At 36.4% G+C, this 27,990-nt stretch overlaps 1 protein-coding gene across 1 annotated transcript in view; it reads right to left on the minus strand.

Annotated features, from left to right (window-relative positions):
- The window catches only part of LAMA2 (laminin, alpha 2), a 747,229-nt gene that overhangs the window by 99,011 nt on the left and 620,228 nt on the right, over nucleotides 1-27,990 (minus strand). Inside the window, exons 42-45 of the mRNA XM_006834727.1 lie at nucleotides 16,330-16,446; nucleotides 13,385-13,567; nucleotides 10,587-10,592; nucleotides 7,362-7,516 (exon numbers count right to left, since the gene is read on the minus strand). Coding sequence (XP_006834790.1) covers nucleotides 7,362-7,516; nucleotides 10,587-10,592; nucleotides 13,385-13,567; nucleotides 16,330-16,446 — 461 coding nt within the window. The remainder of the gene's footprint in view (nucleotides 1-7,361; nucleotides 7,517-10,586; nucleotides 10,593-13,384; nucleotides 13,568-16,329; nucleotides 16,447-27,990) is intronic.

A 27,990-nucleotide genomic window follows, 5' to 3' on the forward strand; every position in this document is an offset into this window, starting at 1 on the left:
CAAATAGGGCTGCTAATCTCAAGGTCAGCAGTTCGAAACTACCAGCTGTTCCATGGGAGAAAGATGAGGCTTTCTGCTCCTGTAAAGATTTACAGTCTCGGAAACCCTGTACAGGGTCGCTATGAGTTGGAACTGACTTGACAGCATTTAACAACAGCAAAATTTTACTTGCATATAATGTTTTTATTGTTGTTGTTAAGTGCCTTCGAGTAAGTTCTGACTCATCAACACCATATAGGGCTTCTAAGGAGTGGCTGGTAGGTTTGAGCGCAAGACCTTTAAAAAAAAAATTAATTCATTGAAGGTTTTCAAACAAGATTTTCAATTTTACATTCAACAAATCATATACTTTGTTTCATTTTAGTGGCCATTAGCCTCTCCATGTGACAATTATCCCACTTCCTCCCTGGGGTTCCTATTTCCATTCCAGCCACCTTTCCATCCCTTCTCAACTTGTCCCTAGGTAAATGTTGCCCTTTTGATTTTGAATGATTGACCTTTCCGTCATTCATGTGATCATACCTTACTAATGTTATTGTCCTCCACTATGTGCCTATTTATTGCTTGGCTGAATGTTGGGAAACGAGGGTGAGTGCCTTTCCAAACCTGAAGAGTGGTCAATGACCATAGTCTCAAGTTCCTCCAGTCTCTTTCTGACTAGTAAGCTATGAATCGATGACCTTTGGTTCATAGTCCAGTGCTTATCTTGCAGGTCCACAACAAGGAAGGCACCAAGATATTAGTGAAGTTGTACGACAATTGCAGCATTCTGTTGGGTCACCTTCTTTTACTATGGACATAAATATAGATCTCTTCCAATTGGTTGACCAGGTAGTTGTCTTCCAATTTTTTTTTTTTATATAGATGAATGATTATATTCAGCATTGCATTAATTTGTTAAAATAGTTTAATTTTTATTCTATCAAATCCTGGAGTCCTGTTTTTGGACAATGCATTCAGTGCAGCTTAGACTTTGTTTTTCAGTATTATTGCTCTTGATCATATGATACCTTTTGAAATAGTTGAACCAATTCTCTTTGATCAATCATTCTGTATTCCTTTCATCACCTTTTTATTTAATTTATTTTTTCATCACCTTTTGATGTTTCCTGCATCATCCAATATTTTGTCCATGTTGTTGTTGTTAAGTGCCACTGAGTCGGTTCTGAATGAGCACGATCCTATATAAGGTTTTCCGCGAGTAGTTGCTGGCTGGGTTTGAACTGCCAACCTAACAGTTAGCAAATCAGTGTGAATCCTACAGTGCTCCATTTTTTCAGGACTACACCAGGGCTCCATTTTGTCCATTGTTGTTCTTCTTGGTTTTAGGTGTCACTGTGTGGGTGCACAACACAATGAAACACTTGCCCTATCTTGCACCATTCTCACAATTGTTATGCTTGAGCCCATTGTTGCTACAATGGTGCCAATCTATCTCATTGGGCGTCTTCTTTTTCACTGATCCTCCACTTTATCAAGCATTATGTCCTTCTCCAAGCACTAGTCTCTCCTGATAATATGTCTGATGTATGAGAGATGTAGTCTTGCCTCCTTGCTTCTAAGGAGCATTCTGATTGCACTTCTCCCAACACAGATTTGTTTGTTCTTCTGGCAGTCCATGGTACTTTCAATATTCTTCTTCAACATGACAACTCAAATGCATTAAATCTTCCATGGTCTTCCTTATTCATTGCCCAACTTTCACATGCACATAATACAATTGAAAATACTGTGGCTTGAGTAAGGTGTACCTTAGTCCTCAAATGATATTTTGATCTTGAATGTTTTAAAGAGGTCTTGTGCAGCAGATTTGCATACTGCAATTGTTATTTGATTTTTTGACTGCTATTTCCATAATTGTTGATTGTGGAGCCAAGCAAAACGAAGTCTTTGGCAACTTCAGTCTTTTTTCCATTTAATTTTGCTCATAAAATTCCTTGATGTTGCAAATCAAGGATTGAAATTTTTCTTTAATTTCTTCAGTTTGATCCCTCCTTCTGGTTTTTCTAAATCCAGGTATTTGCACAATTCATTATAATAGTTTACTTTGTCTTTTCGAGCTGCTCTTTGAAAATTTCTGTTCATCTCTTTACTTCATTTCTCCTAGTCACTTTTGCTTCTGTAAGTTCAATAGAAAGTGTCAGTCTCTTCTGATATCCACTTTGGTGTTTTCTTTTCTTCCTGTCTTTTTAATGTATGATGTTCTTAATGTCATCCCACAACTCTTCTGGTCTTTAGTCATTAGTGTCTAATGCATCAAATCTGTTCTTGAGTTGGTTTCTAAATTCAGGTGGGATATCCTTAAGGTTGGAGTCCTGATGTGGTGCTTTGGCTTAATGCACTGAAATGCAAAATTGGTTTGAACTGCACTGTCAGTGGTTCAAGTTCACCAGCTGCTCCTGAGAAACCCTACATAGGGTTGCTATGGGTCAGAACTGACTTGAAGTCACTTAAAACAACAACAATACTTAAGGTTATATTTTGACTCTCATGGGTTTTTTGTTTCTTGTTTGTCTTCAACAAACTGCCTAGACTTGCATATGAACAATTGCTATTATGTCCCACAATCCCTGGCCTTGTTTTGGCTGATGATATTGAGTTTCTCCCTTGTATCTTACCACAGATGTAGTCAGTTTTATTCCTATGAATTCAGTGTAGTGAGGTCACTGGGTATAGCCACCATTTATTATGTAGGAAAAAGGACTTACTTGTAATGAATAAGTCATTGGTCTTGTAAAATTCTATCATGTGATTTCCAACAGCATTTCTATTATCAAGGCCATATTTTCCAACTACAGATCCTTCTTTGTTTCCAACCTTTACATTCCAATCACCAGTAATTATCAATGCATCTTGACTGCATGCTTGATGAACATCAGACTAAAGAAGCTGGTTGTTTTTGTTGTTAAGTGCCGTTGAGTCGATTCCAACCCATAGCCACCCTGTATACCGTTTCCAAGGAGCAGCTGGTGAGCTTGAACCACTGACTCTGCAGTTCATATGACTTTGCAGTCTGACGTATTAGCCCACAGTGCACACCAGGACTTGTTGCATGCTTGATCAACATCAGACTAAAGGAACTGGAAGGACTCCTCAATTTCTTCACTGGCTGTAGTGTTTGGTGTGTAAATTTGAATAATTGTGGCATTAACTGGTTTTCCTCGTTGTTGTTGGTAAGTGTCCCACTAATAGCGACCCTGTAAAGGGTTTCAGAGGCTTTTAAATCTTTGAGGAAGCAGAAAGCCTCATCTTTTTCCCAGAGAGCAGATGGTGGGCTTGAACTGTGGACCTTGTGGTTTGCAGTACAGTGCTTATCAGGTGAAGCCACTGTGCTCTGGTCTTCCTTGCAGGCATATGGATATTATCCTAACACAGGCAGCATTGAACTTCAACACAGACCTTAAAATGCTCTGTTTTGATGATGAATGAATGGCATGTCATTCCTCTGAGATTCGTCACTTCCAGCATAGTAAACCATATGATCATCTAATTCAAAATTACCAATACCAGTCCATTCAGATGGAGTCCTGGTGTGGCACTGCAGGAAAATGTACTGGACTGGAGGGTCAGTTTGAACCACAATGTCAGTGATTCAAACTTACCAGCTGCTCCTTGAGAAACCCTACATAGGGTCGCTATGAGTTGGAATTAACTAGATCACACTTAAAAACAATGCCTAGGATATTGATCTTTATGCATTCCAATTCATTTTTGACAACTCCCAATTTTCCTAGATTCATACATTGTACATTCCATGTTTGAATCATTAATGGATGTTTGCGACTTTTTCTTCTCCTTTTGTGCCCCATCAGCAAATGAAGGCCCTGAAACTTTGCTTCATTCACGTCATTAAGGTCAACCCTATTTTGAATAGGCCGCATTTCCCCAGTCATGTTTTGAGTCCCTTCCAACCTGAGGCACTGTATCAGACAGTGTTTCACTGCTAGTCATAAAATGATCAGTGGCTAGCCATTCAGATATGGTCTGTCTGTCCTTCTTCCTAGTCTGTCTTAGTCTGAAAGCTCTGTTGAAAGCTGTGCACCAGGGGTAACCCTGCTGGTATTAACAATATGGTGACATAGCTTCCAGCATCACAGTAACACACAAGCCACCCCAGTGTGACAAACTGACAGAGGAATGGTGGAAATCACAGTATAGTTTATCCACATTTCTCTAAAAGAAATCTATAGTATGTAAATCCCTCTCATAAGAAAGAGCAAATTTCTAAACTACAATCATCTCTTAAAGATGTTTGGTTCTATCAATTATTGTTATTTCTAATGAGAATCATTAAGTTTTTAATGAAGATCTATAAGCAATAGGCATTTTTCACATATTACTTTTAAGTTAATCATCATGAGCACAATTAAACACTACTGAATATTCCATTACTATGTCTATTAGATTTTCAGTTCATTTTCTATCAACGCATTCACTTAAAAATATCAATTAATCAATAACAAGTTAAGAAAACCCCATTAACATGAGTGTTTTCTTTTTCGTTGTCATATCCATCCAATTATGTGTTAATGTCACATGCATTGTCAATTTTCAAATAAATTTATAATAGGCAAATGTATATTCAGGTATTACAAAGCTCATTTACATATTTTGACTATCTTACGGCATATAAGACATTTTGCTGTAACTTCCGTTTCCATAAGTGATTGAACATTTCCTTGACAAGCATGGACCATGGTTAATTTTTCTAGAATTATTTTTATACATGCCATTCACTCTTTATTCTGCATTTTGCATTTATATGTCAAAATTTTATATCTTAATGGAGGGATATTTACAATTGAAAAATACATAGACATAGTCTTAGTTACTCTACAAGGAAGAAATTACAAAAAATGTTTAGATTTATCCATTTGATAATTAAATCAGAAAATGTGGCTGAAAGTATGATTCAAAAATAATATTTATAACTGCTGCTTCTTTAAAGTTAACACTGCAAAATATGGGACTAACGGTACAACAATCCCTTCCTTAGTTCTTCCACTGCCACGGCTCCCGTTGGGTCTCCAATTAAATTTGTCTTCTTCCCAGTGTCTCTCAATTATCCCACGAACTACTTCGAGATTCATATTCCAAAAGCACAGCTCTGATTATATCACATTTCATGGTCAATAAGTTTCAACTTATCCTTTCCAGTGAGGTTTATCCCTGATACTAATGAAATTGCTTAACTTGCCATTCCAGGCCTGACGAGAACTAGCCTCCATTGACATTTTCAGTTCAGTTTTCACTCTGGGCAAACTAGACTGCTCTTTGATGACCCAAACCTGAAATTTCACCTTTGCTCTCTGCCTTGGCTCAAGTCATTTAGTCTTCTTAGAAATCTCTTTCTTATCACACTCCCTTCATATCTCCCATTTCAAGGACTGACTCAAAACCTTACCTTTAGAAAATCTTTTAATAGTTCCCAAGGTGATTTTTCTCCACTTCTTCAGATAGGACATTTCATTTCTCATGTAATGTAGCGCAATATTCTGCATTATCTTAGAATTATTTACTTACGTGTCTGATTTCCTGGCAGGTAGCCCGAAACATACCCAAACCAGTTGCCTTTGAATTGATTATCAGCCATGGTGATCATGTACGTGTCAGAGTAGAACTGTACACCATATGGTTTTCAAGGGATGGAAGTAGATAACCAGGTCTTTCTTCTGAGGTATCTCTTGTTGGCCTCCAGCCTCCACATTTATGGTGAGCTAAGCACCTGAGCACTACAACAGTGTACAACAAACAAGGATTCCTTTCCTATGCTGGCTAAATCTTAGATAAAATCACAATCATGGAGAAGTATCTGGTTTCTTTTGACCTTATGCCTCAAGTTTATAATGATCACCTATTATACAGGCTCTGTGGTCCTCATATATTCTGTATTTCTCAGACCCTATTACTGTTTGTTTTATTCTGAACTTCTGGAACATCATCTTTACCAATCCTTTTGTCTTTTTCTAAATAGTTCCTCAGTCATGAATTCCTTTTAATGACTCACCTTGAACTTATTGTCTTGGCCATGTTAAAGGTATTAGATATGATGGGGCTTCAAAAAGTACGTGGAAGAATGACATTATCCTTTACTGCTATTCTTCTGACAATTTTTGAAGCCCTCTCATATAAAAGGAAAAGGATATATTGCCACTTGGAAATCATAATCTGGATCACTATTTTAAAAACTTAAATTGATGGATTTTTTTTTAAAAGGGGAATTTCTCATCGTTCTAGCTAACACCAAGATTGTTAAGTGAATGGAAGTTTTGAGACAGAAGACTTGACTTTCTAAAACAGATTTGAATTTAAACGTCAAAACAAAAAACCCAGATGCTACTTTTTTCTATATCTAAAGTCATCATTGTTGTTGTTGTTGAGTGCTGTCAGGTCGATTCCTACCCATAGCGTCCCTGTATAGGGTTTCCACGGAGCAGCTGATGAGTTTGAACTGCCGACCTTGCAGTTCAAACAGCTTTTCTCTCTGGTGCATTAACCCACAGTACCACACCAGGACTCCAAAGTCATCATAGGATGACTTTAATAGATAATATAAAAAATCAAGAAAGACTCATCTTTCTCCCATGGAACAGCTGGTAGTTTCGAACTGCTGACCTTGCAATTAGCAGCCTGATTTGTAACCACTATGCTTCCAGAGCTACAGTTGTAGAAAGTTCCTGGACAATTTTAATTCTATTTTCCTAGGAATTTTCTGAAGTCCCTCAACAGGTATTTTAAAACAATTTTTAAAATCTCTCTTTACCTTTTTAATATACATTAATAAAGTTTTTCTTATCACAGTGCTGTCATTGCCTATACATAACTAGCAAATTGGTGTGGCGCTGTGGGTAAATGCACCAGACTGAAAATTAGTTTGGACTGCAAGGTCTGTGGTTCAAGCTCACCAGATGCTCCTCGGAAACCCTAGACAGGGTCGCTATGGGTCAGGATCGACTCAACAGCACTTAACAACAACAACAACATGCCCTTCAATAAAGGCTCTAAATAACCTCTTACATTCTCAGATACCACCAAGCATCTGATACAAGCATTCCTCAGCCTGATAACAAATCAAACTGCCACTATAAAAGAATTAGAAAGTTCTTTTGCATCACTCTATTCAAATAATAAACTATACCTGAATTTCCATTTCCAAAGCAGTAAGTGATGCTTAGCCTTCTCATGACACAAATTTTGAAAGTATTGAAAGAAATAATCTAACTTTTTTCCACTGAATAGTTTCAATTCAAAAGAAAAGAACCAGAGATCAGTCATCAGGGTCAGAGGGAGAAGACATTCCTTCTGGAAATAGCATCAAAAATTGCAATTATTAACAGATAATGAAACAATGAAGAGCTTACAGAATTTGCTTGTTTCCTTGCTTGGTTTATAAGTTCTTTTATCTCAGAAATGTTTTTCTTCAGGTTATCCTCAAGTTCCTTGATGGGTTTGAGTTTATCTATTAGTCGATCAGCTTCTTGTTCTAGATTTTTCATAGTAGCATCTGCGTCTGCAACTGCATAGAACACATTAACACGCACATACAGAATCCATACATGAGGAATTAGAATAGCAGTATGCTTTATTAAACACTAGAAGGAATCTTATCTTGTGCAAATGAGGAAGCAAGACCAGGACTGAAGCAAAGTTTATGATGGCATATGGGGATATTTTAGTTGGGATTTAAGCAGGCTGAAGGAAATGTTAGAGAAACAGGGTCAAGATTTTGGCTTTGTGATTAAAGTAGAAATTAACATTAAAACTAGAAAAAATGAGTTTAATTCAATGCTTTATTTCTAGCTTCAGCCAAAAAGCTACACTTTATAGAACTCCAGTTGGAGAATTTAAAAAAGAATATGTAAGAATCTTTAAAATATCACTTAGTCTGTCTAAGCCAGAACTATATTTAAATCAGGATTCGTACACAAGATAGATTGTCTCCATTTCTGTCACTGTCTTTCTGTGCACATTTTAAGAGAGGAATTATCAAAATGTCTTTTAGAAAGCATTTCAACATTGAACAACTCATTTTAGGCTTGGGACTTATGTCATACTTTAACTAAATTTTCATGCCACAGATTAATTGCATTTGAAAATAGTTGATTATTTTTCTGTATGTATTAGGTTAAATCATATCAAACTGCTCTTTTTGTAGATTAAGAAAAAGTCAAATATTGGCAATTTCAAAATATTCAACCCTAAAACACTTGAAGGTTATGTCTGATTCATAGACTTTCAGTTTGTGGTTTTCATAGAAGGCATATGACACATGGAAAGTCAATAATTCTTTCTCTAGGATACTGGCAGTCTTATCCAAACCATGTCATTTATGATCTGATTGAGCATGTATTGTTCTGCCTTCTGTCATCGTGACCTTAATGAAAAAGTTAAATTGTTTATGGTCCAAGGCTACACGCCCTGCAAGACTGTGAATGATCGGTTCTCTGGGTGACAGTGACCATTTAAAACTATCTTCAGGAATGAATCATATATGCACAAGGGAAATAAATTATTATTTTAAATCAGAATTTGAAGCAGATTTTTGAACTTATGTTCATAAATATGTTGTATTACTGCTTTTGTTGTTCAGTGCCATTGAGTCTATTCTGACTCATACTGTATAGAGTTTCTGAGGAGCGACTGGTGAGTTTGAACTGCCAGTTTGTGGTTAGCAGTCCAGTGCTTACACTACAGCTTACACTACAACAGGACTTCTTAGTGGTGTTTAAAAAGAGAATAGGTCTCTCATTAATTTTAATCAGCACATTGGCTAGATCAGGAACTGAGTGTTTTCTTCCTGAAATGTATATGATCATAGTAAAAAGTCTTGGTAAACTATTATATAGGTGTTCAGAATAAACACAGTTTCCACTTTGTTTTGTGTACTTTTTATTGATTATTTGTCCATTTTTCTCCTTTTAATTATCTAGCATTATTGTAATTTTCTACAAGTCATTCTAGAATTGGGGAAAAAGTTTTTGGTTTACATTTGTGGTAAAGATAAAAAGAATTAAGCAAAGAAAAGTTTGGCTTAGGCAAGTAACAAATCTTTTTATTCTAAAGATCCCAGAAGTTTTTTCAAATGCTTAAAAATGGAATCTGGATATTGCCAACAACATTTTCCATAGATCATGTTGTCAGGAAGGACCATTCTCTGGAGAAGACATCAAAACTGGTAAAAAGAGGAAGTGATAAAGACGAAGACCCCAATGCAATGGATTGACATAGCAGCAGTAACAATGGACTCAAATAGAACAATTGTGAAAGTGATGCAGGACCAAGGAGAGTTTCATCAGCTGTGTATAGAAATAGAGTTGCTACGAATCACAACCAATTAGATGACATATCCTCTGGAGCAGTTTAAGTCATATGGAAATTTCTTCCTGAAGGTTTGGTAAAGACATAATCTGTGATACTGAGACTATGGTTTCTTGTTGGGTAATTTTTCAAGAAAATTTGCTTGATTTTTTCATAATTACATAATTACTAGTATAGAGTTTTTAATCACTTCTGGAGATCAACTTAGAAACCATACTTTTCTAGAAAATTGTATATATCTTTTTAGACTTGATGATCTATTAGCCTATGCTAACATTCTTAAATTTGTACTTTCTTACACTGAGTTACTTTCCTATCTAGTTTTACCTCCTTTCGAACTTTGTGCATTTGTGCTTTATTTTTTTTTTTATTAAACCTGCCAATCTTTTATTTTGTTATTTTTATATTCCTAATGCTTTTCCTCTTGAATTTAAATTATGAAATTTATTATTGTCATTCTCTTCATTCATTAATGTTTTCATTTACTAAGTCTTATATTAGTAACTTTTATTTTTTCTGAACTACTGATTTGGAAACCTAAATTTCCTATTTTAATGTTTGTCTAGTAATGCAATGTCTCTCATTTTTCTCTGATGACAGTTTTGGCCATATTTTTCAGGTTTTGATATGTTTTATTTTCTTATTATTTTCTAGCTATTAGGAAGTGTTATTTTTTTACATTCAGTTGAAAACCTGAAACGTTCCAGACAGAATGTTTTCATATTCCAGCAGTTGCACATTTGCTAAGATCTAATTTTACTTTGTGATTCTCCAATTAAAATACGTTAGAAGTGAGAATAATTACCTATAAGAAATAGTTAACCATGGGCTTCAGGGGTACAAGGACAACACTATAGATCTAATCTATTTTAATCCAATAGCCTCCAGTGATTGAGTTTGAGTTATCAGAAATGTATTAATTTAGTTTAACCTGTGGAGGAATTTAGTTGTCTATTCTTATATGGATATTATACAGATATAATCTTCATGATAAAATTGAAAACATTTTATATCAAACTTATTATTTATGCTTCTCTTCTTTATATATCTAAGTATTACTCTGGAGTCCAGGTATGATGCTGCAGGATAAGCACTTGACCACAGGTCAGTTTGAACACTTGCAAGCATTAATACTGTAACACTGGGAAGGACAGTTGTACGATCTTTAAAGCAATAACAAAACATGGTAACATGCAAAGCTGAAGCTTATTGCATAGGCAACCAAGCATAAAAGTAACTAAAAAGTGTACAAATAAACATATACATACTGATTTCTTCAGGTAATATCATATGGAAGTAAAACAAAAAGAAGTATAAAATTAATGAGGAAATAATTTTAACAGATATTATACATTAGTGACTATCAAAAATGGTGCTTTTTACAATAGGTACAACTTATAATGTGCCCCATTTTAAGACAAACAAATGTAATCAAATAGTGGTATACAAACATATATCACTTTAGCAATGCACTGCTCAAATTCAAAGATGGTTTATTAAAATATTCTAATCAGACAGAAAACAGACTGAATTTAAATAATCTTTACAAATAATGATTTCTCTTTAGAGAGGATATGATCAAACAAGTTAGAGATAAATATTATGAAAGGTCACTACCAGTTGCTAGTCAATCTGAAGTTGTTTGAAATGATGACTGAAAGCCTAAAGTAAGTAAGAGATAAGGAGCTCTGGTAGCATAGTGGTTACTAATCGGGCTGCTAATCTCAGGATCAGCAGTTCAAAACTACCAGCTGTTCTGCAGAAGAAAGATGAGGCTTTCTGCTCCTGTAAAGATTTTCACCCTCGGAAACCCTGTACAGGGTCACTATGAGTAGGAACCGACTCCACTGCACATAACAACAACAACAACAACAACAACAACAACATATTTAAAACACATTTCCTTTAATTTTCTTTGGAAAATACTGTGATGTGGTAGACATCAGATTCAGAAATTCTACAGGAATATTTGACCTTAGGGGTTAGCTCAGGGCTTACAAATAGCTAAGCATAACCCAAAATATATATAGCTCTCCTTCTTCTTGAAAAAATGTTAAGGAATGAAATCTTCCTATCCCTACCTTGGCAGTGTATATTGTATGTGTATATACCTTTCCTAGTGTACACATAGCATTCTTAGATTTGATTTGAGTCTAAGGTGCTGAAACCAGAGGGTGATTCCAAGTCAAACAGCATCAGAATTTATATGTCAATAGTAATGACATTTTTCTTATTACAGTCTACAAATAGTCTGAGACTCAATTAAAATGTTGATATATAAACAAGAATAGTCTCCTGAGAGTGATAAGTGGAAAAATTGAGTGCCTCCTTTGATGAAATAATATATCAAGATAAAGACTTATCATTTGTTAGGATGGAAAACGTACACTTAAAAATGCTAACATGTATATAGTACATTTAACTAATAATTTAAATTATTGTTATATTAAACTATTGTATATTTTCTCAGGACTTATTTCAATAAATTCTTATTAAGTCACTCTCAGTTTATGCAATATAATTAAAGGTAAAGGAATATCCTTATTTGTAAACTAGATAAATTTGATATTTTTATTTCCTGGAAGTTTAAATAAATAATAGTGACTTGTATAATGAGATACCAGAATTAAAATTTTTTGAATGCATTTGAAGTTGCTACCCCTTTTAATGAAAGAAGTCTTGCTGATCCAATGGTTAAGCTATAGGCTGTAAACTGAAAGGTCACAGCTTCAAACCTACCAGACACTCCATGATAAAGAAGACCTGATCATTTCAGCCTGGAAAACCATGTAGGGTGGTTCTATTCTGTCTTACAGGGTTCCTAGGAATCCGAATTCACTCAATAGCATGCAACAGTGACACCCTTTTCATGTCCTGTTCTAATTTAGCCTGCTAATGACTGTGCTCTTTAACCTCTATGTGCCGTGAAACTTCATAAAGTCTGAGGACATCATTTCCTAAAGTACAGCTTTAGGAGTATATTCAAGAACCAAAAAGTCTTTGAGGTTCAGGAGATGTAAGGTACAACTGTGTGGAAAAAAGAAGAATGATGAAAATTGAAGATGTTTGGAATCAGCTAGTCAAGAGATTGATGGACCATGACTCTGAGACCAGAAAAAAATAGATGTTTCCTGGCTACCATTACTGGACTCTGAAAGGGATCCCATTAGAAGGTCCCAGATCGAGTGGGAGAAAATGTAGAACAAAACTCAAAATTATTTAAAAAAGAAAGAAAGAAAGAGCAGTCTTACTGGTCAGAAAGAAACTGGAGGAACCTGAAACTATAGTCCAAGACCACTCTTCAGGTCTGGAATGGAACTCACACTTGTGGACCAGTTTTCAGCTAAGCAGTAGATAGGTATAAATGGTGGACAACAGCACTAATGAGATATGCTTACCATGGAATGGTCAACTATTCAAGATCAAAAGGGCAACATTAACCTAAGTACAAAGTTGAGAAGAGATGCGAAGGAGGTGAAATGACGACAAGAACCACAGGGAGGAAGTGGCATAATGCTGCTACATGGAGAGGACTGCATCATTGAGATGAAACCAAAGTGGACCATTTCTTGAATGTGAAACTGATCATCTCAGTAAATCTTCTCTCCATTCACAATGAAAAGGTTCCAAATATACATATACCATGCAGGCCTGGTTGTTGTTGTTAAATGCCATTGAGTCAGTTCTGACTCATAAGCGAACGTATATAGGGTTTCCAAGGAGCGGTTGGTGATTTGGAACTGCCAATCTTGTGGTTTCAAACCAACCGTGTTGTCCAGTGCTTTATCCCACAGCACCACACCAGGACTCCATGCAGGCCTTACAGATTCCTAATTCTCCTCATATGGAACAATATTTAGGTGAAGAATGATCTGGTGCAAGCTGGGAGATCTGGATTGTAGTATTGGATCAACAGGACACTCAGTTCCTGAACTCAGTGCATGTAACAAGGAAGACAGACTTCAACAGTATGAGGGTATTCTCCAGAGATACCATTATGACTCTAAAATAAATTTTAGTGTAAAGAAATAAATGACAAAATCAAAGTGAAAAAAAGAGATCTTACTGTTCTTGGAAGGATCCTTTACCACAGCATTTGTTTTGGCTACGCTGTCTGCCAGTTTATTGTAATTTTTCTTCAGACCATCAAGGTTCTGGTGGAGGTCTTTAATCTGTGCCAGTACATCTTTTGCTGTGTTGTTGGCTTGTCTTGCTTTGTCTTTAACAGCTTGGAGTTTCGTGGCTGTATCTGTCGGAAGTACAGCATATGAGAGACAAAACAAAGGGTATGGGTTTAGTGTTTTCATTCATGCCTGTCAAAACATGGCTGCAGCTGGCTGACCTCAGGGACACAATTATAAAAATAAAAGGCTGAACTCTATCTTAATTCAGTTGTAGGAAATGAACAAAATTTAATTTTCTCTAGGACCTTTGCTATGAATACCAGGTTAGTTCTTAAAATAGCAAAGTGTTTATTCTAAGTGCTCATAGTACAAGGCATATTGTGATTTGCAGCTGAGCATATTAAAGAGAGACCCTTTTCCGCATGGGTCATAAAACAAACGAACACAATTACCACTGAGCTGATTTAACTCATAGCAACGCTAGAGGGCAGAGTAGAAATGTCGCATAGGGTTTCCAAGGCTGTAACCTTCAAGGAAATAGACTGCCACATCTTTCTTCCATGTCATCAAAACATGGCTTAAGATTTAATCAGTACTTCCAGAGGCCATGGGGAGAAGGAGCAAAGTCTTTCAATTCTACAATAGAGAGACTTTGCTGGATATGTGATAGCATGCATTTATGTTATATTTGTTCTTTACGTTGGAAATTTTCTATACAGTTTGTTAATTTCTATAGTACATGTGACATGAATATACAGATAGTTACTCAGGATTTTTTAATAGTAAAAACATATAACTTACTTAAATTTTAGTATTTCGTGAGTTACATAAAAGTATGCATTTTTCTCTTTGATGATAATCTATACAAATATAGGAATAACTCATTTTATTATGCTTGGCTTTATTGTACTTTGAAAATACTGTATTTTTTGTTTGTTGTACAAATTGAAGATTTGTGGCAACTCTTTGACAAGCAAGTGCATTGGCATCACTTTTCCAACAACATATGCACACTTCATGTTGCTTTGTCAAGTTTTGGTCATTTTTACAATATTTTAAGTGCTCTCCTAATGTTATTACACACTTAAAAGACTACAGTATACTGTAAACATGATGTCTATAAGCACTGAGGACCCAAAAACTTTGTGTCCTTTATGAGTATGTCTGTATGGACTACATATTGTACATACAGCTGCCTACTATGATATGTCAATCATGCACATGGATCTGACCAGACAGGAATCAAAATGACTACATCTGTGGGCAGAGACATTGGAGGATCTCAATATCATCAACAAAAACAAGGCCAGAGATGGACTGTGGAACAGACCATCAGTTTCTCATACTCAAGCCCAAGCTAAAGTTAAAGAAAATTAACACTCTATGAGAATCAAAATATGATCTTGAATATGTTCCACCTGAATTTATAGACCATCTCAAAAACAGATTTGATATATTAGACACTAATAACTGAAGCCCAGAAGAGTTGTGAGATGACATCAAGAACTCCACGAAGACAGGAAAGTACTTAAAGTCAGCAACTCTTGTAATTATAATGCTAGTAAAATCTGAAATTACTAAAAAATATATGTTTTCTGGAACTAATATCAAGCAATAACTTCAAGTAACTTTAATTGGATGGAAAGATATTACAAACATGGCTCACATTAATGTCTATGCAAGGTTTAATGAATTGTACTTTATCAAGACAGATATGTTGATGAGAAGATGGTCTTCACCTATTCTGGAACTGTGATAAAATGGGTTATTGTTGTGGTAAATCAACATTTTAGAAAATAGTGGAGTGATTTATTTAATTACTTTTCTGTAATATAATATTTTGTGGACCAAAATGTGGAAGATCAATATACTAGCACAATGACTACGTATTTCTTTTTAAAGTCTATTTCTACAGATGCCAGCTACTAGTTTTCTAGAACTATTGTAACAAATATCACTAATTGGATGGCTTATAAAGAGGAACATTTATCGTTTTGTAGTTCTGAGACTAAGATTCTGAAGTCAGGGTGTGGGTAGGGCCACACTGCCCCTGAAGGCTTTCAGGAAAGATCCCTTGTCTCTTCCAGCTTCTGGTGACCTCAGAAGGTCCCTGGCTTGATGCTGCTGCATAATTTCAACTTAGTTGAAATTTCTTGTGACCATCTTCCTCTTTGTCATTGTCTTCTTATTTTCTTTGATAATGATGTAACTCATAATAGATTAAGACACACCCTATTCCAATATTGGAGTCCTGGCTAATGTGTCAGATCGCAAAGTCCTTTGAACTGCAAGGTTGGTGGTTCAAGCTCCCAGCTGTTCCTTGGAAATCCTATATAGGGTCACTATGGGTTGGAATTGACTCAACGGCACTTAACAACAACTGCAATATTACTTTATGCTAATTGATAACATCGTCAAAGTCAAAGACTCTACATGCAAACAAGGCTATGTTCACAGATACTGGAGGTTTAGACTACAATATATATATTTGGTAGGAGGGAGTGGTGATACAATATGCCTGTTTCCTACAAGGGTCAAAATCTGACTTCCAAGAGATTTAATTGCTATAGGTAAAAAGGAATAGCAGATAGATAAGAAAACCAATGTTTAGCTTCCTGATATCTGAAGAAGTGTAATTATTAGACAAAACAGTAAAAGTTAAAGCATTCATCAGAAATTTAAGTCAACTAATCAAGTTTACGGAGTCCTGGTATGGCGCTGTGGGTTAATGCGCCAGACTGTAAAGCATTTGAACTGCAAAGTTGGTGGTTCAAGCTTACCAGCTGCTCTTTGGAAACCCTACACAGGGTTGCTATGGGTCGGGATCAACTTGACGGCACTTAACAACAACAACAACAATCAAGTTAACAGAGTCCTGAATGCTTACCATTTGGAATAGCTGATAACTTCCCCAAAGTGTCATTCAAAGCTTTCAGGAGATCTTCATTTCTAACATCAGCGTTTTCTAACCTGCCTGTCAGACCATTCAGATCATCATCATTGTCTGCAAAAAAAAAAAGGGTAAAACAATACATCAAATTTTCATAATCTCTGAGCTTGCATCTGCATATACAATTCTAGGCTAGCTTCACACAACGTGAATAAAAAGCAAGAAAATCGACTTAATCCATTGAATTCATTGGAACTTGTTAATAAATATACTTCAAATCCCAATATAAAATATGTGATTAAATGAAATCTCAACATATTCAACAATTACGCTTTTTTTGTTGTTGGTATCTGATCTTTAACTGACATTCTGGTAGTGTCTGTAGAGATAAAATTCACAAGAAGTAGTTGTTTCTTGTATTTGTAAGGATGCCCCCTGGACAGTGCTTCCTTTAATTTTATTTGTTTAAAAAAATAATTGCTAAAATGGATCATTGGATGAGTAATTTTTAAAAAAAAAATGCAGTTAGAATTGATTATTAAGCAGATTCTCCCAATTCTAGTAAAAATATTTTATTTAAAATGTATTTGAAACCAGGGCTTTGAAACAATTTGAAATGGTTCAATCTCAATCTGGTAGACAGAACCAAGGGCAGCATAAATGCTGCATAGCAACTGGATTTTTTTTTTTTTTTTTCTTTTTGGCATCTTGGGGTTTGAGGCAAACAGGAAACAAGCAGTGGTGACCCGCCCTACAGTGGTGACTGACACACAGACACACATTCAAAATGGCACAGTCAGCTGCAATCTTTCATGTTTCCAAAGGTCAAAGTCTGACTTGCAAGAGATCTGGTTACTATGCAATGTGCAATTGTTTCCATTGGCCATTACTGAACCATTTCAAACTGTTTTGAAGTCCTGTTTAAAACATAAATCAAAGAAATGGAAAACAACTTTTAGCACATTTCTGAAAAAGTGTCATTTTTCCTCGCAGGAAAACAATATTTTTACAAATTGTTTTCAAACAGACTTTATATTATCTTATCATACTTTCTTTTTTTTTTTTTCCATACTACATTAGCATACTTTCTTCAACAACCAAGAATCCAACAACATCATTTACTAGAGATAATTTAAGTACAAACTTTCCAGTTTCTTTCCCCTAGTTTTTAACATTCCCCAAACTTAAGTGAGTTTATAATGCAATAGTAGTTACATAGTTTGAAGTTTGACTTTAAAAACATAAACAGTAAAAGTTATGAAGTCATCATGGGGGAAAGAAAATAAATAACCAACATGCTGATACAAGAATGCAAATTTAGCCATCTTGTTGTTGTTCTTAGGTGCCATCGAGTCGGAACTGACCCATAATGACCTTATGCACAGTAGAATGAAACAGTGTCTGATCCTGGGCCAACCTCACTACCATTGCCACGCTTGAGTCCATTGATGCTGCCACTTGGCCTACCCATCTCGTTGGGGTTCTTCCTCTTTCTCTCTGACCCACCACCTTATCAAACATGATATCCTTCTCCAGTGACTGGTCTCTCCTGACAATATGTCCAAAATATGAGAGAAGAATTTTGGCTATCTTGGATAGCCATCTTAGATATGCATAAGAACTGCAACTATATTTTAACATGGAAATAGAGTTAACCTCTTCTTTTTCTTGCTTCATTTAGGTGACTAGTTGAACTGACAAAATTAAAAGATGTGAAACTCTTTTCTTACCACAACAATATTTAACTGTCTTCACCAGCTGCTCCTTAGAAACCCTATACAGCGTCACTATGATTTGGACCCAACTCGACAGCACTTAACAACAACAACAACCGGATAAAACACATCATTTCTTGAATACATTTTCAATAGTTATTACACCATATTTGTTCCCTTAAGATATTCATGCCAATTTTTTTCATTGTTGTTGTTAAGTGCCGTCGAATCAGTTCTGACCCATAGCAACCCTGTATAGGGTTTCCAAGGAGTGGCTGGTAAGTTTGAACTGCTGACCTTGTGGTTCAAACCAACTTTGCAGTCCAGTGCATAAACCCACAGTGCAACACCAGGACTTGCTGATAACGGAAAGATTGGTGGCTAGAACCCATGAGCCACAAAGGAGAGAAGACACGGTTGTCTGTCTGCTCCTATGAAGAATACAGCCAAAGGAATGCTACAGGGCAATGAACTCTACAGTACCACCACCACCAACAACAACAATCTTACAGAAGTAGATAACCAGACTGTCACTGGGGGGATTTGAACTGCCAGCATTTGGAAAAGTTGAAAACAGATGTGAAAAGAGACTCTGAAACTTGTTCTCCAGTGGAGGGATGCTAGAGTGAATGGAAGAAATGAGCAAGTTAAAGAGCTGACCAGAAAATTTCAAAGGGCAGCTCGAAAAGTCAAAGCCAGGTACTATAATGAAATGTGTAAAGACCTGGAGTTAGAAAACCAAAAGGAAAGAACACATTCATCATTTCTCAAGCTGAAATAATTGAAGATAAAATTCAAGCCTCGACTTGCAATAGGATGGATTCTATGGGCAAAAAAAGATCCCTGGTAGCATAATGGATTAGGAGTTGAGCTGCAAACCACATGGTCAACGGTTTGAATATACCAGTTACTCTGCTGGAGAAAGACGAGGCTTTCTGCCTCTGTAAAGATTTACAGTCTCAGAAACCCGATACAGCATTGCTATGAGTCAAAACCAACTCCACAGCAAACAACCACCAATCACCATGGGCAAATATTGAATGATGCAGAAAGTATTAAGAGAAAATGGAAGGTATACACAGAATAACTACACCAAAAAGAAAGAGTTGATGTTCAACCACTTCAAGAGGTACCGTATAATCAAGAATTGAAGGTACTGAAGGAAGAAGCCCAAGTGTCACTGAATGTATTGGCAAAAACAAACTTCCAGCAACTGAAAGAATACAAATTGAAATCTTTTAACAACGGGTGCAGCTCTGGAGGCATTAATCCATCAATATCAAGAAATTCTAAAGACAGTTATCTGGCTAACCAGTTGGAAGAGACCCATATTTATGCCTGTTCCAGAGACAGGTGCTCCAACATAATGCAGAAATCATTGAACAATATCATTAATATCATATTCAAGTAAAATTTTGAAGAGAATTTAAAAATAGCTGCAATAGTACATCTACAAGGATCTGCCAGAAACTCAAGCTGGATTCAGAAGAGGACACGGAACTAGTGATATCATTGTTGACATCAGATGGAAGTTGGCTGAAGGCAGAGAATACCAAAAAGATGTTTGGTGGTGATGGTGTACTGTAGAATCTGTTTTGAATCATGGAGACCCTGCATAGGGTTCCCAAGGCTGTAATCTTTATGGGAGCAGAAAGCCAAATCTTTTTCCCTGGAGGAATGGCTGGTAGTTTTGAATTGCTGACCTTGAGGTTAGCAACTTTGAGGTTAACAACCTTGAGGTGATTCATAACCACAAGATATTTACTTGTGTTTTATTGACTATGCAAAGGCATTTGAATGTGTGGATCATGACAAGCTATGGATACAATTGCAAGGAATGGGGTTCCAGAACACTTGATTGTGTTCACAATTAACTTACGTATAGACAACAAGGAAGTTGTTCAAACAGAACAAGGGAATATAGAATGTTTTACAATTAGTAAAAGTGTGCTTCAAGGTGGTATCCTTTCACCATATTTACTTAACCTGTAGGCTGAGTAAATAATCAGAGAAGCTGGATTATATGAAGAACAGGGCATTAAGATTTGCAGAAGACTCATTAACAATCTACGATTTACAGATGATACAACATTGCTTGCTGGAAGTGAAGAGGACTTAAAATACTTAATTGCTGTAGATCAAAGACCACAGGCTTCTGTATGGATTACACCTCAATGTAAAGAAAACAAAATCCTCACAACTGGACCAATAAATACCATTGTGATAAATGAAGAAAAGATTGAAGTTGTGAAAGACTTCATTTTGCTGGTATCCACAATAAGCATTCATGGAATCAGAAGTCAAGACATTAAATTTGCATTAGGCAAACCTGTTGCACAAGACTTTTTAAAAAATGTTCAAGAGCAAAGATATCAGTTTCAGGACTAAGGTGTGCCTTACTCAAGCCATGGTATTTTCAGTTGCCTCATTTGCATGTGAAAGTTGGACAATGAATAAGGAAAACTGTAGAAGAATTGATGCATTTGATGTTGGAGAAGAGTTACGATGTTGGAGAAGAATATTGAAAGTACTATGGACTGCCAGAAGGCACTCTGGTAGCGTGTTGTTGTTAAGTGCCATCGAGTCGGGTCCGACCCATAGCGACCCTGTACAGGGTTTCCGAGGGTGTAAATCTTTATGGGAGTAGAAAGCCTCATCTTTCTCCCGTGGAGCGACTGATAGTTTCGAACCGCTATCTGGTAGCGTAGTGGTTACAAATTGGGCTGTGAACCGCAAGGTCAGCAGTTAGAAACTACCAGCTGCTCCGCGGAAGAAAGATAAGGCTTTCTGTTCCCATAAAGATTTACAGCCTCGGAAACCCTGTACAGGGTCGCTATGGGCCGGAACCGACTCGACGGCACTTAATAACAACAACATGGACTGCCAGAGAACAGACAGGTCTGTGTAGGAAGAGCTACTCCTTGGAGGCAAGGATGGTGAGATTGCATCTCTCATATTTCAGACAAATTATCAGGACGGACCAGCCCATGGTAAAGGATAATTATGCTTGGTAAAGTGGAGAGGCAGTCATAAAAGGGAAGACCCATAAGGAGACAGACTGATACTTTGGTAGCTGCAATAGGTTTAAGTGTAACAACTGTGAGGATGGCGTAGGACTGGGTAGTGTTTTGTTTTGTTGTGCATAGATTCGCTTTGAGTCAGAATGGACTCAATGGCAAGTAACAACAATAATAACAAATTGTGAAAGAATCAATTTCTAGTTCTTAAAGCCAGCCACTAGTGATATTTCTGTTATAAAATTATTAGATAACTAGACAAGCAGTTAGTAACCATCAGAGCTGGGATTCAAATCCAGGCAGTCTTAGTCTAGAGATTATGCTTGATTATATCTTGTGTTGGTTAAACTGTTTGCTCTGTGTATATACTGTTCCTATCTTTAAAGCAGTTAAGAATAAAAGTAAGTAAACTGAACTCATCAAAACTGATATTTACCCTCACTCTCCTTCCTAGCAGCCAGAGTAAGGAGAAGGAACACTGGTTGACGGAGCGGTAGTTAAGTGCCTGTCTTTTACCAAAAGGTCAACAGTTTGAATCCACCAGTTGTTTTGTAAGAGAAAGATGTGGCGATCTTCTTTTGTAAACATTGTTCTTGCTGTTGTTACGTGCTGTTGAGTTGGTTCTCATTCATAGTGACCTCATGCACAACAGAATAAAACACTGTCCGGTCCTGCATTATCCTCACAATCATTGTTAAGTTTGAGCCAACTGCTGCTGCCATTGTGTCAATCTATCTCCTTGAGGGTCTTCCACTTTCTCACTCATCCTGCTCTCCCTGATAACACATCCAAAGTAAAATCTGTAAAGATTAGAAAACCCTATGGGGTAGTTCTCTGTCCTGAATGGGTAGTATGAATCAGAAGTAGGTCAAAGGCAACAGCCTTCATTTATTTAGAGTAAGTCAACCGGGAGAGAATACAGCTCACAGAATAGAGCCAGCTCAGTCTTGATTTGATTGTGTGTCACCTCTTATTACAGAAATACAGCTATGGAGGCCATGGCAGCTAGAGAACAATTCTTGCTCTCATATGGGAAGAATAGAAAATGGGAAGGGATGTTCTAACTAGCAATGTTCTAGATGTGAAAAAGAGTACTGAACATATTAATTAATGGCCCCACTCTGTTTCGTATAAGCAATTTTCCAGGCAGGCTGATTTTAACCACTGTAATACTAATACTGTTGCTGTTAAGTGCCGTTGAGTTGATTGTCATGCATAGTGACCCTGTTTAGTGTTTCTGAGGAGCAGCTGGTGGGTTTGAACAACTGACCCCATGGTTACTAGTCCAGTGCTTATCCTATAGTGACACACCAGAGCTCCACTGAAATACTGTTCAGTAAATGTATAATATGTCATTGTGTACGTTGTCTGCTTTTGCGTTCTATGCCAAAGACCCAGCATCATTTAAAAATGTCATAATATATTGCTGCAAAGCTTGACTCAAAACCATCAATATAACCATTTTAATCACTAATATATTACTATCTTACATTCTAGTTCTTTGGAATATACTTTCCAAGTAATTAGATTTTCTCCTCTGTCACTCACAATTCACCTTTCTTTCAATACTACTGTTATTTTTACTGTTAATATGAAACTAAAATCTTTGGATAGTTTACAGCAAATTTACTTTCTGAGATGAAACCAGTCTGATTATGACTGTGATATCTATATGAATTCCTTGAGAATAGTTATGGTTAATGGGATGTTCTTTCAATATTAACCAGGAAGTAGTCATCAATTAAGGAAATGGAACTATACAAATTTCATTTCTTAGCTTCTTGATTGAATTTGATTTCTTAAATAATGAAGCATTCAAAATGTTCTGGCAAGATATTCCTGTACGATGAAAAAAATCATTAATTTAAAGGGCATCACTGGGTTTATACTATTTCTTATATTCTAATAGCTAATGCTGACAGAACAATCAGACCAATTATAAAGTAGAAAGATTGACCTGGAGAACATTTTTGCTGTTGTTCCTAAAGCTCCAAAGCAGTAATTTTAATCTTTCTGTATTTAGCTTTCTGTATTAGAATGTCAAATTTAGCTTTCTGTATTAGAATGTCAAAGTGTTTATATTATGACCCAAATACTATTCCTACATTCAGCCACTTTACTTTAATTTCTTCTTAATTTATCCTTGTCTTACACTGATTTTTTTCCCCCTAAAGTCATTTCTCAAACTTCTCAAACCTAAAAAATAAAAAAAAGTCTAGATGTTTATATTTTTGGCCATAGAATTACATGACTAGCAGTTTTGCCCAGAGAACTGCAAAATTTTAAAATGAAAAACCTAGAAATCAAATAGCAATGTAAATCTAGAAAAATAGTCATGCCAATGTTTGTTTCAAATTAAAAGTTACATGAGGCCTAAAAAATAACCAAAATGTAAGGAAGGATAGATACATCTGGTATAGTTTGAGTTGCAACATAATCTAAGAATAGAAAAAAATCCAAATCAGTGCTTATAATTCTGGAAGAGTAAGTAACTTGAGCAGTTTATAACCCATAACGTCATTTTGTATGATTCCCTTTCCTTATTCATTCAGTTGTCATACCTAGTAACAATAACCAACAGTCATTTTCTGTTTTCTAGATACCATACCCGTCAAACCTCAAAGATCTCTCTCTCACACACACATATACAACTCCTCTGATTCTCCCATTCTCATCCTCTTCTCCTTCATTAGAAGACAAATGTCCAAAAGTGAGTTTGACATATACAGGGCAGGGAAGGAAGAAAAAGAGTAGCAAGTACAGACTCTGAACATTTTTGACTTTATATAATATCTCTTTGCCACATATCCATTAAAACTGTACAAGGTAGACATACCCAGGATGCAAATCATTGGACAGAATTTTGAGTCACTTCCATTAATAATATTTATTTATTTATTTACCTTATTCCTGACACTGATATATGAATTACTGTTATTGCTGTTAAGTACAGTCAAGTCAGTTCCGACTTAGAGCAACCTTACGCACAACAGAACGAAACACTGCCTGGTCCTGTGCCCTTTTCACTACACTTGAGCCCATTGCTGCTGCCACTGTGCCAAGCCATCCTCCACTTTATCTAACATGATGTCCTTCTCCAGGGACTGGTCCCTCCTAATAATATGTCCTAGGTATGAGATGAAATCTCACCATCCTGGCTACTAAGAAGCATTCTAGCAGAACTTCTTCAAACAAAGCTTTATTTATTTTTCTGGCAGTCCATGGTATTCTTTTCTTCTCCAGAACCATAACCCGAATTCATTAATTCTTCTACTATTTTTCTTATTCACCGTCTAACTTTCAAATGCATATGAAGCTACTGAAATACCCTTAAACTGGCATCTTTGCTCTTGAACACTTTACAGAGGTATTGTGCAGCAGATCTGCCTAATTCAATACAATTTTAATTTCTTGACTGCTGCTATAGAGCTGGTAACACTGAACTATGCAATCTATGTAAGATATAAAGCTCAAAACAATTTCTTTTATCATTAATACCATTTTTTGGCAATTAAATTTGTATGGCATACATTTATATATGTATATGGATTCCTGGTGGGGCACTGTAGGAGAATGCACTGTACTACAAGGTCAGTTTGAATCACAAGGTCAGTTTGAATCACAGTTCAAGCCCACCAGCCACTTGGAAACCCTATACCGGGTCTCTGACTCGATGGCACTTAACAACAACATACGTATGTATAAGTTTGTGCATATATATGTTGTTGCTAAGTGCTATTGAGATGGCTTAGACTCATAGTGACTCTAATTCTTTGCTGGAGTAGAAAGTCTCATCTTTCTTCCCTGAAGTGGCTAGTGTGCTCCAATTGCTGACCTTGTGTTTTGCAGTCCAGTGCTATCCTATCAACCCACTGTACTCCATACAGTACTTAACAACAACAGCATAACTATGCACTGCTGTTGTTAAGTGCCGACCTTGCAATTCAAACTTACCTTATGGTCCAGTACATTAACCTGTAGCACCACACGTGTATGTGTGTGTATTTTTTTGTGTGAAAGGTTCAATGCCCATGCAGATTTTCATTATTTTCATAAGCACACTATGCCTTTAAAAAAATTTTTTTTCTTACATGCTGTTGACATAAATTTCTATTTTTAACCAATGGAAGCTTCACCTAGTGTAAGTTGCTGGGGACAGCATGCGCAGACCCTGGGTTGATTAGTGGCAGCCCCATTAAACCACCTCTAAATATAATCAGTTTAACCCAGATGCTCTTCTTCCTCCTGAAAGTATATAGGAATATTAAGAACAATGTAGCATTTTAGGTATAGATAAATGAAACCTGGTGCCTGAGATCTTGCTCACAAACAAAAGTTTGCAAAGTGTACAGAGACAGCTTGGCTCCTTTCAGGAACCTTGCTTTATGTTATGTATCCTTAAGAAACCGCACGTTGCTACTCTAGATCATTTAAGCCTAAAAGTTAATATATTAACAGCTTGATTGAACCTTTTTTTCTGTAAAAATTAAAATGTTAGATTATTAAGAAAAACTATGACAATATCTTAAAAGTTATTCCTGTGAATCCTTATATCCTGTTTTGAATGATTAATCACATTTCAGTTCCGTATCCTGCCGTAATCACATCCTCCCTTTGTGACATCCTCCCTTTGTGAATTACATCCTTCCTTTGTAACATATCCCTCCCTAAAAAAGAGAATAAAAGACTGAGGTAGAGTTAGTTCTGCATGCAATACTGTGCAATGCGGTGCAATGCTAGGCAATATGTTTGCAGATCTGTCTACCTGCCAGCTTGCATCATATCTGTGTGTCTGTCTTTTTTGTATATATTTCGTCTCTCTCTTTCTCTATCACTTTCGCCACCAGATCTCCCTTCTTCGTGACACCCACACTTCCTTGTCGAGGCGGGACCCCGACATAGGACCTCGACAGTAAGTATTGATTTTACAGTACTTACAATTTCAGCCAAAATATTTACCAGTGGATCAAAGTGATATACAAAATTTAACATTTAAAATTTCCCAGTAAAATATTATCATCATTTTTGTGAAAGGAGCAGTGGGATATTATTTTGAAATTAGAGAGTATGAATGCATAAATAACTATAAAATGGTATGTAAGGTATGTTCCTAGGTCAAAAAATAAACAAACAAGATGTTATTTACATTTTATTTTTTCAAATTTCTAAAAATAAAACATAATATGAAGTATCCTTTTTGATGAGCTTTGAAAATATAAGCAGGAGATTAAAAAAAATGAAAAGAATGAAAGAAACTAAACAGAATGATGTGATTTGCCTGTAATATGGGAAGCCAGGTTGGGTCACCTCTCTTTGGAATGATCTCTTCCAATCAGTCAGCCAGAAAGTTGTCTTCCAAATTTCTTGGCATAAATGAGTGAGTGCCTTCAGTGCCACCTCACTGTCTTGAAAGATTTCAATTTTTATTCCATCAATTTCTGGTGCCTTGTTCTTGCCAATTCCTTCAATGCACTTAGGACTTCTTCCTTCAGTATCATCGACTCTTAATCATATACTACCTCTTGAAATGGTTGACCATCAACCATTTCCTTTTGGCACAGTGACTCTGCGTATTCCTTCCATCTTCTTTTGATGCTTTCTGCATCCTTCAATAATTTGCCCAGAGAATCCTTCAATAATGAAATCGAGGCTTGAATTTTTTCTTCAGTTCCCCCAGATTGAGAAATTTTGAATGTGTTCTTCCTTTTTGGTTTTCTGACTCCAGATCTTTGCACATTTTGTTGTTATATTTGACTTTGTCTTCTTAAGCTGACCTTTGAAATTTTCTGTTCAGCTCTTGTACCTCCTCATTTCTTCCATTTGCTTTAGCGTCTCTATGCTGGAGAGCAAGTTTCAGAGTCTCTTCTGACATCCATTTTGATCTTTTCTTTCATTCTTATCTTCTTAATGACTTTCTGCTTTCTTTCTGTATGATGTTCTTGATGTCATCCCACAATTCTTTTGGTCTTTGACCTTTAGTGTTTAATGTATCAAATCTGTTCTTCAGTTGGTCTCTAAATTAGGCACATTAGTTTTGGAAGATTATGGCTTTTTTTTTTTTTTTTTATTCTAGTCATGAGAAGGATATCATGTTTGCTAAGGTGGAGGGTCAGAGAAATATAGGAAGACACCCCCAACCAGATGGATTGGCCAAGTGGCAGCATCAATTGGCTCTAGCATAGCAACAATTGTGAGGTTGGCCCAGAACCAGGCAGTGTTTGTTCTGTTGTGCATAGGGTTGCTATTTGTCAGTACCAACTCGATGGCACCTAACAACAACAAGTCACTAAAAAAGGCGTGATGCAATGAAATCAGTATAGGATTTGGAGTTAGATGGGCAATTAAATGCCATTTTTGCCTCTTGTTTACTTGTATAAATGTTGATAACATGTTTCATCAAATGGCTGATGTGGAAATAAATTAGAGTAAGTATTTGTATTTACACATACCTATACGTGCCAGACTGCAAAGCTGTTTTAACTGCAAGGTCGGTGGTTCAAGTTCACCAGTCGCTCCTTGGAAACCCTGTATAGGGTCGGTATGGGTTGGATCCAACTCGACAGCACTAAATAACAACAACATATGGTCTGGACTGCAAGGTCAGTTTGAACCCGAAGGTTGGCAGTTTAAGCTCACCAGTCACTCCTTGGAAAGCCTATAGAGGGTCATTATGAGTCAGAACTGACTCAATGGAACTTAATAACAAACAACAACAACAGATCCTGGAGATAATGAACTAGAATGAAAGGTCGGTATGAATCACAATGTTGGTGATTCAATAGCCACTCCTTGGAAATTCTATGTAGGGTCTCTGTGAGTCAGAACTGACTCGAAGGCACTTAAAAATAGCAACAACATAGATCTTAATTTGGCACTGTAGGATAAGCATTGGACTGAAAGGTCAGTTTGAACCGCAAGATCGCTGG

The sequence above is a fragment of the Chrysochloris asiatica genome, unplaced genomic scaffold (genome assembly GCF_000296735.1).
Source record: "Chrysochloris asiatica unplaced genomic scaffold, ChrAsi1.0 scaffold00013, whole genome shotgun sequence".
In the NCBI taxonomy this organism is placed as follows: domain Eukaryota; kingdom Metazoa; phylum Chordata; class Mammalia; order Afrosoricida; family Chrysochloridae; genus Chrysochloris; species Chrysochloris asiatica.